The following is a 13,715-nucleotide window of genomic DNA, read 5'->3' on the forward strand; positions in this document are numbered from 1 at the left end:
AAAAAGTGAGCGGAGCCTAGATTGTGCAGGAAATTCAAAATTTACGCAGTCGATTATCTAAAAAAACCTATTTTTTGAAAATCCCATCACTTTGAAGAAATAGGCTCCGCCCACTTTTTTTGCTACCGTGAGGCATGCCCTAGTAAATAGCTAGAAACTGGGTTAAAAAGTGGCGGAGCCAAATTTTGACACTAAATTTGAATTTTACGCATTTGATTACCCCAGAAGACAAGTTTGAAGAAAAGTCCATGACTTCGAAAAATTAGGCTCCGCCCACTTGCCCAGCCTTGCCGTATGGCTTTGTAAAAAGCCAGAAACTAGTTCGAAAAATAGGCGGAGCCAAATTTTGACACAAAATTTGAAATTTACGCGTCCTAGTGCTCTCGGATACCGATTTTCAACTCTCTTGTGCCATTTTTAGAAAATAGGATCCGCCCACTTTTCGCTCTAGTAAAAAGCAAGAAACTAAGTCAGAAAGTGGGCGGAGCCTATTTCCAATATAAAATTTAGAATTTACGCATTGGATTACCCCAGGATACCAATTTTCATCTCTCCAGGATCAGTTTGAAAAAATAGACTCCGCCCACGTATTGCAACTTTGCGGCACGATTTTCTTTTCACCCTTTAGAATAGAGATTTTGAGCAGGGGGTTAGTGCTCCTAAGTTTTCAGACACGCTGATCATCATGAAATTCTTTATTTTCGAAGTTTTCGATTTTTGGAAACTTTTAAGAGATTTTCAAACAATAAGTTAAAATTGCGAAAACTCCGCCCATTTTGATTCTAGTGAATTGATTCTTAAGTCTATCGATTGGAAATTTAGTTTGGAATCAAACGAATCACAGAAAGTTTATAGAAAAATTTTACATAATTCAAAAAATGGTGAAAAAAAATCATGTTCATTGAATTCAGCTAACTCCGCCTCCTCCCCAAGAGGCTCCGCCCCCTTTTCACTGCTTCTTCTTGGCCCTCTTGGTTCTCTTCGATCTTTGCAACTTCTTTTTCTTCTTATTCTTCAGACACGTCACTTTTTTGGCATATTTATAGGCCAAAAACGATGCCACATAGGCTCCAATACTTGCCACCACCAACACAAAACTTGTCGTCAATTCGAAAGCGAATACTTTGTTTCTGGAAAAAATAAATACGATTTTTGGATTCAGCATGGTCGATTTGGTCGGTGTAACAATTTTCAGCGCGATTGGAGCGTTTTGAGAAAATAGGCTCCGCCCCTTTTTTGCAATTCTGCCGCACACTTCTAGTTTACCCCTTCAAAGTGGTTAACCTTTCTGAAAAATGATACCCCTAGGTTTTCGACAATGCCAGACAAAAATATGCTAAAATTTTCAGAAATTCAAACTTTTAGACTCCGCCCACTTTTACCCTAAACTGTAATAACCCAAATTTTTGATTGAAAGTGGTCGGAGCCTAAATGTCTTGTTACCATTAAATTTTGCACGGTCGATTTAGTAGGTGTACCAATTTTCAGCGCGATTGGACCACTTTGAGTAATTAGAGAAATTAGGCTCCGCCCACTTTTGGCAATTCTGCGGCACACTTTTCGTTTACCCCTTCAAAGTTGCCCTATCTTTCTGAAAATTGGCACACCCAGGTTTTCGACAATGCCAGACAAGAATATGCTAAAATTTTCAGAAATTCAAACTTTTTAGACTCCGCCCACTTTTACCCTAAACTGTAATAACTCAAATTTTTGATTAAAAGTGGGCGGAGCCAAATTTTTTTGTTACTATCAAATTTTGTATAGTCGATTTGGAAGGTATACCAATTTTCAGCGCGATTGGAGCATTTTGTGAGAAATTAGAAAAATAGGCTCCGCCCCCTTCTTGCAATTCTGCCGCACACTTTTTGTTTACTCCTTCAAAGTGGTCGTATCTTTCTGAAAATTGGTACACCTAGGTTTTCGAGTATGCTAGACAAGAATCTATTAATAGTTTTAGACGCCGCCCATTTCCCTCTAAGCTCCGCCCCACCTCCGCGCTGAAAATCGAGATTGTGGGGTTTTCGGGGGGCGGGAAATGCAAACTTTTCAGAAATCTTACTTGAATTCTGTCTCCTTCAACTTCTCCGCCGCATTTTTTCCCGTAGCTTTCAGAGCTTCGGCTTGTGGACTACTCGGAGTTGTCGATTTTGAAATATCTGAATTTTTTTGGCTGAAAAATTCTGAACATTTGAAATTTACTCGATTTTTGGGTTGTTTCGATGACTGGAGGATTTGTAGGCGTGGCTGAAAATTCTGAAAATTTGAAAAACAATTTTTGACCAAAAAAAAAACTACCCGGGTTTGGAACTACAGTAATCAGTGGCTCCTCAGTCGTGGCTACAGTATCCGGCACAGTACCCGGTGCAGTAACCTCTGTAGATGATGATGATGAATCCGTCCAGGTGGTTGAAGGTTCTGGGAAATTGGAAAAATTAGAAATCAAAATATCTGAAATGAAATTACCTGTTTCGTGGGTTACTGTACTTTCAGTGGTTTCTTCAGTTATCGTAGCTACCGTGCTGGTAGTTTCTTCTGTGGTTACTGTAGCTGTTGTATCCGGAACTGTAGATCGGGTTACTATGGTTTTTTCTGTGATTACTGTAGGTTGATTTAGTAGACTTCCAGGGGCTACTGTAGCTTGTCGGATTACTGTAGTCGCTTCCTGCGTCACTGTGCCAACTGTATCCGGTACGGTGGGTTGGGTTACTGTAGTCGAGTCTTCGATTACCGTAGTGTCCACTGTGACTACTGTAACAACCCTAATAGGTACTGTAGGTTGGGTTACTGCAATCGAATCGGTTACTGTAGCTTGGGTTACTGTAGCTACTTTATCAGGTTGGGTTACTGTAGACGATCCATTTTTAGGTACTGTAGACTGAACTACTGGACCTCCAGGGACTACTGTAGCTTTTTGGATCACTTTAGCTGGATCTTGGGTTACTGTAATTGCCGACGGGTTACTGTATTTTACTGTAGCCACTGTAGCCACGGTATCCGGTACTGTCGGCTGGGTTACTGTGGCTATCGTACCAGGAACTTTGGGCTGGGTTACGATAGTTTGCTGGGCAGTAACTGTAGCTACCGTATCAGGTACTGTAGATTGGGTTACTGGACCTCCAGGGACCACTGTAGCTACGGTACCAGCTACCGTAGGTTGGGTTACAGTACTTTCAGGGATTATTGTAGCGTCCGAAGCTAATGTAGCTGACGTAACCGGTTGGGTTACTGTAGATGATTCGTTGGTTAATGCCGTACTATTTTGGGATACTGTAGACTGGGTTACTGGAACTCCTGCGACTACTGTAGCTCTTTGATCTACTGTAGTGTGATTTGCAGTTACTGTAGTTGCCTCCTTGGTTACTGTATTTCCAAAAGGTACTGTAGCTACCGTAACCGGTTGGGTTACTGTAGATGATCCGTTGGTGGATGCCGTACTGTTTTGGGATATTGTAGACTGGTTTACTGTACCTCCAGGAACAACAGTAGCTGGCTGGAATACTGTAGATGCCGTAGTCAATTCTACGAAATCCTTTTGGGCTACTGTACCCCCCGAGGTTACTGTAGATCCATTGTTCCAGACTACTGTATGCTGGGTTACTGCAGAAACATTTCTACCATCTGGAGTTGAGCCTACTGTAGCTACCGTAATCCCAAATACCACTGCTTTATTCGAGGTTACTGTATAATTTGATCCTACGGTACTTCCTACGGCAGTTGAATTTCGGGATACTGTAGGATGAGTTACTGTAGTTTCTTGGGTTGTAGGCGACCCTGCTGTAGCTACAGTACCTTTATATCCAGCCGATAGGATTACGGTACTATTAGGGATTACTGTAGATACCGTACTTTCAAATACTATCGGCTGGGTTACTGTAGATGAGTTGGCTACAGTACTCTCTGCGGTTGATCCTACTGTAGTTTGATTTTGGCTTACTGTAGCTGTAGGCGATCCATTAGGGATTACAGTGCTTCCCAGGGTTACTGTACTCGAATTTCCGACTACTGTAGCGGTATGATTGGATCCTAAAAATAAATTATCCATCTGTGTGTCTGTTTGTCCGAATACCTTGGATTATTGCAGTCAAATTTTGGAGTACTGTACGTCCTGCGGTTACTGTAGTCGAGTTTCCAGGAAGCTGAAGGCGTTTCACACGGATTACTGTATCCAGACTGTGGTTCACCAGATTTTCTAAAATTTGATTTTTAAAAAATGTGCCGCAAAATTGCAAAAAGTGGGCGGAGCCTAAAAATTCAAAATGGCGCTAGAGAGGTGAAAATTGGTAGTCGGGGGTAATCCGACGCGTAAAGTTCAAATTTCTTGTCAAAATTAGGCTCCGCCCCCTTTCCGACTCACCACATTGAATTTGAAGCATAAAAATCGCTAGAAAAATGCATTTCCAGAACAGTAGTAGAAAACGGCTCATTTGGGGATTTTTGCTGAAAATTATTGAGTTATTGATTTTTATCGATTTTTCGAAGTACCTTTTGATCTGATTTGATGAACTGAATTTTAAAATTTTGGAATTTTCGCAAAAATTTTAGATCCACGACTCAATATTTGGAATCGGAGCTAGCTGGAAAAAAAACGTTTGACGGCGGGAAATTTGAATTTATTGAAAAAATTTTCTCGTGGATTTCGCCTAAAAATTTAGTGGAAAAAGTTCCAAGTCAACAGTAAAAGGGCTGAAAAAATTCCAGCAAACCCAAAAAGTTTGAAAAAAAGTCAATTCTCGATTTTCTCGTTTCTTCATCGACAACTGGAGGTGGGGGCGGAGCTTAAAGTGGGCGGAGCCTAAATTCATTTTTTTTAGTGATCACATTCTTCGTGTAAGAATATCATGAGGTGTTTTCAACTTTGTCAATGGCTACTCCTCGTGTTTCTTCTTCAACAAACGACACAAGAAAGTAGGTCAAAAAAAGGGGCGGAGCCTAATTTCAATAACAAATTTGAATTCGCCATGTCTGATTACCACAGGGTACCAATTTTCAGAGAGATCCCATTACTTTAAAGATTTAAGCTCCGCCCACTTTTGCGGGCTTGCCGTAGGCTTGAGCAAGAAGCCCGGAACTATGTTTAAAAGTGGGCGGAGCCTAAATTTAATTAAAATTTTGAACTCTACGCGTTTGATTACCCCAGGACACTAATTTTCAGAAAGATCCCATTACTTTGAAAAAATTGGCTCCGCCCATTTTTGACGACTTATAGCATGCTTTTTCAAATAGCCAGGAACTAGGTCAAAAAGTTGGCGGAGCTTGATTTTGACAAAACATTTGAAATTTGCGTGTTTTATTATCCCTAGGTGCCAATTTTCATCGCTCTAGGAGCATTTTGAATATTTAGGCTCCGCCCACTTTTTTGTTCAAGGTAGTTCAGAGCCTTTCATGGTCTGAAAGTGGGCGGAGTCTAATTTTAATTTGAAATTTGAATTGAACACATTCGATTACCCCTAGATACCAATTTTCATCGCTCTAGGAGCATATTCAGTTTTTTGGCTCCGCCCATCTTTGTGGTTTTGCCGCACGCCCTTGTAAAAATCCAGAAACTAGGTCAAAAAGTGGACGGAGCTTATTTTAGATAAACAATTTGAATTCTGCGTGTTTGATTACCCCTAGGTGCCAATTTTCATCGCTCTAGGAGCATTTTGAATTCTTAAGCCCCGCCCACTTTCTGCAATTCTGCGGCACGCTATTATAAGTGAGATTTTGAGCTGAAAATTTGCACGTTTGGGACACGCCCATCATTATCGATTTTTCAGATTCCCCGGATGACCCAAATTGGAATACTGTAGTGAGAGTGAAAAGGAATGTGAGAGCAGGTAAAAGGGGGCGTGGCATAATTTGTTTTTGACTCCGCCCACTTTTTTAAAGGCGGCAATTCGACAACCAATGTCAACACAACAATGGCCACAGGTTAGAAACGTTTTTGTCCTAAATGTTTGACTCCGCCCACTTTTAGACCCGCCCACAATGATGCCGAACACAACAGAAGTGCAGACTACACCAACTACAGTAACTCAGGAAGTCAATACTATAGTAACAACGCCAGAAGCTACGGTAAACACTACAGTACTACCAAATGGAATTCCAGGAGTGCAGGGTACATGACTTAAAAAATCTTTTTGAAAAAAATGTTTTTAGAAAATTCAACGACTGAAGCTCCGCCCACCACCCCACTTACAGTAACCGAGCCTACTACAACTGTAACTCAACCTACTGTAGCTGCAAATACTACTGTGAAGGAGAAAAGTAATTTTTAAGTAAACTAAAAAACGTTTTTTTTTAATTATCGAAAATACGGAAGAATTATTTTAGGACATAACTTTTGAAGTTTTGTCCCAAGCTTTTTGAAACTATGATTTTTGAATTTCCCACATTTTTAGCTTCAAAATGAGTATAAACATGACCCATTTTGCAAAAACTTGAAATCTTAGATTTTTTTTTGGGTCCCACCACGAAAACTGAAATTTTCAAAATGTTTCAAACATAGTCGTGTTTGGGCTCATTTTGAAGCTCGTAACTCGCTTAATTTGAATGTATACGAATTTTTAATTTTCAGCTAACACTAATGTAACCCAGACACCAGAAACTTCTACTGTAACGGTTCCACAGACGCCAAACCCCCAACCACCATCAACCGGAGCACCGGGTATTGATTTTTGAATTCCTCACGTTTTTTAGCTTCAAAACGAGTATAAACATGATCCATTTCGACAAAATGTGAAATTTTTTTGGGTCCCACCACGAAAACCAAATTTTTCAAAATTTTCCAAAAGTAGTCGTGTTTGGGCTCATTTTGAAGCTCATAACTTGTTAAATTTTAATTTCGGCATTTTTTTCCATTTTTCAGCAAAAACTACAGTACCCCAAACGCTAGAACCTTCCACTGCAGCACCTACAAAATTCAATCCAATAACAAACCCACAACCAACTCAAAAACCAGGTATCGTTTTTCAAAAAAAGTTTTCAATTTTATCGATATTTCCAGAACCACAACACCCCAATACTCCCCAAAATCCCCTCAAACCGACTCCAGAATCTTCTAGAAATTTGGAAAATTCCAAAAACTCAACTGGTCAGAATTCATATGCCGAAGCGTTGCAAGATGAGGAGAGCGAAAAGCATGACAAGAAGTTGAAGGAGCAACATTTCAAGTAAAATTTTAAAAAATTCGAATTTCCCACCCTCGAAAACCCCCGGATACCTCAATTTTGAAAAACACCTAAAAAACCATGCGACAAACTTGCGAAAATAGGCGGAGCCTAATTTTTTTACAGATTCTGAATATGCGTATTTGATTACCTTAGTGTACCTAATTTCAGCTCTCCAACTCAAACTTGAAGCCATTTTCATTACCGTGCCGCGCAATTGCAAAATGTGGGCGGAGCCTATTTTTTAAACATGCTTCAATCGCGCTGAAAATTAGTACCTAGAGGTAATAAAACTCTTAGAATTCAAATTTCTTGTCAAAACCAGGCTCCGCCCACGTTCAAACCATGAAACGCTCCGCTAACTTTTGACCTAGTTTTTTTTTGGAAAAGTGGGCGGGACTCAATTTTCATAATTTTCGTAAATTTTTTTACAGATTCTAAATTTGCGTACCTGATCACCATAGAATACCAATTTTCAGCTTTCTATCTTTATTCTAAAGTGGTTTTCTGAAAGCGTGCGGCAGTTTTGCAAAAAGTGGGCGGAGCCTAATTTTTCAAAATGCTTCAATCAAGCTGAAAATTAGTACCTAGGGGTAATAAAACTCTTAGAATTCAAATTTCTAGTCAAAACCAGGCTCCGCCCATGTTCAAACCCTGAAAAGCTCTGCTCACTTTTTTTGGAAAAAAGTGGGTGCAGCCTGATTTTTATAATTTGCTATTTTTTTGCCAGATTCTGAATTTGCGCACTCGATTGCCTAGGCCTGCCAATTTTCAGGTTTCTATCTCTATTCTGAAGTAGTTTTCTAAAACCATGCGGCAAACTTGCAAAAAAGAGGCGGGGCCTATTTTTCAAAAGTCGCGCTAAAAATTGGTACCCGGGGATAATTGACTATGCTAAATCCGATAAGATCACAATAATCTCGCTCCGCTCAATCTTAACAAGAAATATTAGGTTATTAAACTTTAGGGTAAAAGTGGGCGGAGCTAAACTTCCAGAATTTTTTTTGCATTTTTTCACAGATTCTGAATCTGCGTATTTCATTACTCTAGTGTACCAATTTTCAGCTCTCTATCTCTATTCTAAAGTAGTTTTCTAAAACCATGCGGCAAACTTGCAAAAAGTGGGCGGAGCCTATTTTTCAAAAATGCTTCAATCACGCTAAAAATTGGTACTTGGGGGTAATCGACTATGCTGAATCCGAATATCGTGTTTTTTTTGCAGGAAGAAGATCTTCGCCTTCGAATTGGGTACTTGTTCGATGTTGATCGTTGCCAGTGTTGCGGCATATGTCTTCTCGTTTTTGGCTTACGATTATGCCAAAAATTTGACAAAAGTCATCAAACAACCAGGAAAGAAGCTGAAGAAGAAGTAGAGACCTCGATTTTCTCGAATTGAAACAATCTGTGGAAATAAAATATGTTTTTTTTAACTTTTTGAAAATTTTGATTTTTTGGATTTTTTGAAATTTTCAGAAACTCAATTTTTTTTTGTTTGGGAGAAACTAGAACTTTCTTTTTGAAACTGCTATTTTCTTATCAGTGAAAATTTGAGTCGGCGGAGTAAAAATCGAAAAATCAGGTGATAAGGAAATTTTGCGGCCAGAATTTCAACCGAAAATTCTTTTTTGTCATTCAAAATTTGTTGTCTCTAATGATAACGAAAATTCGAATTTAGTTTCTTTTTCTTTTTTTTCACCAATTTTTTTTCATAATTTTTTTGCTCAAAAATTTCGAAGATCCGCCCATTTTAAGAGAAGCATGCGGCGAAATTAGTGAAAGTGAGCGGAGCCTAATTTTTATAATTTTCAGAACTGTTTTGATAGATTCTGAGTTTGCATGTTCTATTACCCGAGTGTACCAGTTTTCAGCTCCCTATCTCTATTCTAAAGGCGTTTTCTGAAAGCATGCGGCGAAATTGCAAAAAGTGGGCGGAGCCTGTTTTTTGAAAGCTATCCGATCGATCTGAAAATTAAGTGTTATGCGTAACCAATAGATTCAATTGGAATAGAAACACTCAAACTTTTCATACTCCGATCCGGTAAAACCGTACCGCACTTTTTGCACTTTGCAGAAGACAGTTTGGCAAAAGTGGGCGGAGCTTAATTCTTGGAGTTTTTCGCAGATTCTGAATCAGCATACATGATTACCTAAGTTTACCAATTTTTAGCTCTCTATCTCTATTCTAAAGTGATTTTCTAAAAGCGTGCGGCAGTTTTGCAAAAGTGGGCGGAGCCTGTTTTTTAAAAGTTATCCGATCGAGCTGAAAGTTTGTTTCTAGGGGTAATCAAGCACGCGAACTTCGATAGCGCTATTTTCGAAACCTATCTCTTTGTATTCTAAGTAAAATTACTTCAAAATTCAAACCATGCCGCACTGTTTGCAAAAAAAAGTGGGTGGGGCCTAACTCTTGGATTTTTTGACAGATTCTGAATTCTCATGTTTCATTACCCTAGTGTAGCAATTTTCAGTTTCCTATCTCAATTCTAAAGTAGTTTTCTAAATGCGTGCGGCAAACTTGCAAAAAGTGGGCGGAGCCAACATTTTCAAGATGCACCAATCGCGCTGAAAATTGGTATCTGGGGGTAATCAAGTACGCAAAATTTAATGGCGTTGTTTTCAAAACTCTATCTTACCGTTTGCTGGTGAAACCTGAAATTTTCAGCCACAAAATGTTGTTGCAAAAAGTGGGCGGAGCCTATTTTTCAAAAGTGCTCCAATCGCGCTGAAAATTGGTATCTAGGGGTAATTCAACATGCGAAATTCAATGGCGCTATTTTCAAACGTCTATCTCTAAGCTTTTCTAGTGAAAATTTACTTTTAAAAAATTTTCAGCCAACAATAATGTTGCTGCTCAAAACCTTGGGAATCGCTCTCATCTTGGGTCTCGCAACGGCCGATAAGTGTTCGGATTGTCTGGCACAAGGGAAACAGTGAGTTTTTGCCAAGAAATTTGGGAAAAAATATTTTGAACAAAAAAAAGTTTATTTTTCCTGAAAATTTCCAGGCAAATATTACAACTTTCAGCTGGTGCGTCACAGTCAATTCTTGCGGTTTCACACCATGTGTTACTACAATTACGGTATGTCTTGAGCAAGTTTTGGGACAAAAGTTGAACAAACTCAAAGTTTTCATAATAAAAAAGGTTTTTTTTCAAAATTCCAAAAATTCCAGAAAGCTCTAAACTGCCCAGAACTGCCTGATAAGGCGCATGCATATGATGATAGCTTCATGCGGAATAAGGTCTTTATCACTCACTCGGCCGCCTATAATATGGACCCACAAAAGTGTTTTACGTAGGTTTTTCAGACTTTTCAAAAAAAAAAATGTTCTGAAATTTTTTTTTTGTCTGAAATTCTAACTTTCAGCAGCAAAATGCCATCGATGAAGGTGTCAAAAGTGGTGAATGTGAATTGTGATCGATATGGACCAAGTCAGTTTTTAAAATTTTCAAAAAAAAAATTTTTCAAAATTTTCAGATTTTTCTGAAATTTAAATTTTTCAGAAGCCATGTGTTTCAGCTTCACTGCTTACGACACCACGCAAAGAGTGATTGCGTTGACTTTCAGAGGAACTGAAGGTGGCACACAGCTCACTGAGGAAATCCTAGACTTTTTCCAGTAAGTGCGCTCTATTGCGAATTTACGAATTTCGGGGATTTTAGGCAACTTTCACTAGGAAAACGGGAAGATATAGCTTTGAAATGATTTTCATTGAATTTCTCATATTTGATTACCTCTAGACACCAATTTTCAGCGCGCTTGGAGCACTTTTGAAAAATAGGCTCCGCCCACTTTTTGCAACAACATTTTGTGGCTGAAAATTTCAGGTTTTGAGGTTTTTTAGAAAATTTCACCAGGAAACGGTAAGATAGAGTTTTGAAAACAACGCCATTGAATTTTGCGTACTTGATTACCCCCAGATGCCAATTTTCAGCGCGATTGGTGCATTTTGAAAATTTTGGCTCCGCCCAGTTTTTGCAAGTTTGCCGCACGCTTTCAGAAAACCACTTTAGAATAAAGATAGAAAACTGAAAATCGCTACACTAGGGTAATGAAACATGAGAATTCAGAATCTGTCAAAAAATTTAAGAGTTAGGCCCCACCCACTTTTTTTTGCAAACTTGCCGCACGCTTTTCGAAAACCACTTCAGAATAGGGATAGAGCGCTGAAAATTGGTAGCCATCGGTAATCGAGTACGCTGATTCAGAATCCGTTTTTAAAATACCTACAAAAAATTGACTGGAGAGTAGGCCACGCCCCCTTTTTTTCGAACTTTGTGTATTTTTGGGCTCAAGCCAGATTTCAATAGGAAACCGGGAAGATATATCTTTGAAAAGAATTTCATTGAGATTTGCGTACTTGATTACCTCTAGACACCAATTTTCAGCACGATTGGAGCACTTTCGAAAAATAGGCTCCGCCCACTTTTTGCAAGTTTGCCGCACGCCTTTAGAAATCCGCTTTAGAATTGAGATAGAGAGCTGATCATTAGGACACCCGGGTAATCGAGAAATCTGATTCATAATCGATAGAAAAGTCTGACAAACAACTACCAGAAAATTAGGCTCCGCCCACTTTTTGCAAAACTGCCGCATGGTTTTAGAAAACTACTTTAGAATAGAGATGGAGAGCTGAAAATTGGCAGGCCTAGGTAATCAAGTACGCTGATTCAGAATCTGGCAAAAAACTTCCGAAAAAAAGCCACGCCCACTTTTCCAACCAAAAAATAAAACTTTCAGCGGCAAAAAGGCGTTTTTCGATTCTGGAAACGTTTTCGAGTATTTCTACGACGCTTTCTTGTTCCAATGGAATGCGGGATTGTCTCAGGACTTGAGAAATTTGAAGTATAAATATCCAGATTACGAAATCTGGGTCACAGGACACTCAATGGGCGGAGCCATTGCATCAATTGCAGCGTCGTATCTCGTGAAAACTGGATTATACACTTCGGATAAGATCAAACTGGTCACTTTGGGACAGCCGAGAACCGGAGATTATGCATTTGCCCAGTGGCATGATGCCACATTCCCCTATTCTTTTAGAATCGTCCATCACAGAGATATCGCCGCCCATATCCCACCAATGGAGGGCCAGGATGAACTTTTCCATCATCGTACTGAAGTCTGGTAAGTTTTTTTTCGAATTCCCAACAATTTTAAGCCTATTCTAACATTTTTAAAATTTCAAAACGCTTCAATTTAACCTATTTTACAGCTAATCAGACTCGAATTACATTTAAGCCTGAAAAAGGGGCGGAGCCTGATTTTTCCAAAAAAAAATTTCAAAGATTCAGAATGTGCATGATGGATTACATACCTCCACCAATTTCCAGCTCTCTAGCTCCATTATAAATAGATTTTCTAAAAGTATGCCGCAGTTTGCAAAAAGTGGGCGGAGCCTATTTTCAAAAGTGTTCCAATCAAGCTAAAAATTGGTACCTAGGGGTAATAAAACTCTTAGAATTCAAATTCCTAGTCAAAACCAGGCTCCGCCCACGTTCAAACCCTGAAAAGCTCCGCTAACTTTTGACCTAGTTTTTTTTGGAAAAGTGGGCGGGACTCAATTTTCATAATTTTTGTAACTTTTTTTACAGATTCTAAATTTGCGTACTTGATTACCCTAGAATACCAATTTCCAGCTTTCTATCTTTATTCTAAAGTGGTTTTCTGAAAGCGTGCGGCAGTTTTGCAAAAAGTGGGCGGAGTCTAATTTTTCAAAATGCTTCAATCAAGCTGAAAATTAATACCTACGGGTAATCAAATACGAACAACACGATGATATGCGAATTTTTGACCTCCGCCTACTCTGAAGCCCCGCCCATATCGAAGAGAAAAAACTACAAAGTGAAAGTGGGCGGAGCCTGATTTTTTCAAAAATTTTCAAAGATTCAAAATCTGCATGATGGATTACATACCTTCACCAATTTCCAGCTCTCTAGCTCCATTACAAATACATTTCCTAAAAGTATGCCGCAGTTTGCAAAAAGTGGGCGGAGCCTATTTTCAAAAGTGCTCCAATCAAGCTGAAAATTGGTACCTATGGGTAATCAAACACGCTGAATCCAACGCCGCTAACAAATTTCTCTGAAAATGAGCTTAAAATCCTAAAATTATCGAATTTGCAGGTACAACAACAACATGACCGTCGGCATGCCATATACGCTGTGTGCAGAGGCTGATGGATTGTACTGTAGTGCAAGACAACTGGATTACAGTGCTGAGGACCATATCTGGTATTTTGGAATCAATTTTGTCGATTGGGGAGCTGCTGGATGTCCTTAAAATTTTTTGGTTTCAGAATAAATATTTTTATTGCAAGTTTATTAATTTTTCTCTTGAAATTCTGGAAAATATCATTTACAGCTCAAAATTGGCCACATTATGAGAGCAATTCGAAATTGTTGAAGTTTCTATGTGGCTCATAAGATTAAAATACTCTAAGATTAAAATAATAAAAAAATCTTTATTTTAAACATTAGTTGATTTCAAGTTCTATAATAATAGCAAATTAAGATAATGACAACGACGATGAGAAAAATACACACTCCAAGCCATGCAGATCTGAAAA

The 13,715-nt window shown here is 38.9% G+C and overlaps 3 protein-coding genes across 3 annotated transcripts; 2 read left to right on the forward strand and 1 right to left on the reverse strand.

The window, feature by feature from the left end:
• Positions 1-949: 949 nt before the first annotated feature.
• On the reverse strand, positions 950-4,424 carry CBG11752 (the record flags this gene model as incomplete). The annotated part of the gene is made up of 6 exons (XM_045243446.1): positions 950-1,130; positions 2,060-2,156; positions 2,296-2,415; positions 2,464-4,023; positions 4,067-4,189; positions 4,355-4,424. The coding sequence occupies 6 exons, from the start codon at positions 4,422-4,424 to the stop codon at positions 950-952; spliced, it is 2,151 nt and encodes a 716-aa protein (XP_045094638.1).
• A 1,476-nt stretch (positions 4,425-5,900) lies between these two features.
• CBG11751 lies at positions 5,901-8,521 on the forward strand (the record flags this gene model as incomplete). Its single annotated transcript, XM_045243447.1, has 5 exons — positions 5,901-5,910; positions 5,957-6,097; positions 6,139-6,246; positions 6,986-7,151; positions 8,371-8,521. The coding sequence occupies 5 exons, from the start codon at positions 5,901-5,903 to the stop codon at positions 8,519-8,521; spliced, it is 576 nt and encodes a 191-aa protein (XP_045094639.1).
• Positions 8,522-9,989: 1,468 nt separating this feature from the next.
• CBG11750 lies at positions 9,990-13,429 on the forward strand (the record flags this gene model as incomplete). Its single annotated transcript, XM_002640953.2, has 7 exons — positions 9,990-10,078; positions 10,173-10,227; positions 10,320-10,441; positions 10,514-10,578; positions 10,651-10,765; positions 11,888-12,274; positions 13,273-13,429. 7 exons carry the CDS (start codon positions 9,990-9,992, stop codon positions 13,427-13,429), a joined length of 990 nt encoding a protein of 329 aa, XP_002640999.2.
• Between the last annotated feature and the right edge of the window lie 286 nt (positions 13,430-13,715).

Source organism: Caenorhabditis briggsae (assembly GCF_000004555.2).
Source record: "Caenorhabditis briggsae complete genome, chrIII, whole genome shotgun sequence".
In the NCBI taxonomy this organism is placed as follows: Eukaryota; Metazoa; Nematoda; class Chromadorea; order Rhabditida; family Rhabditidae; genus Caenorhabditis; species Caenorhabditis briggsae.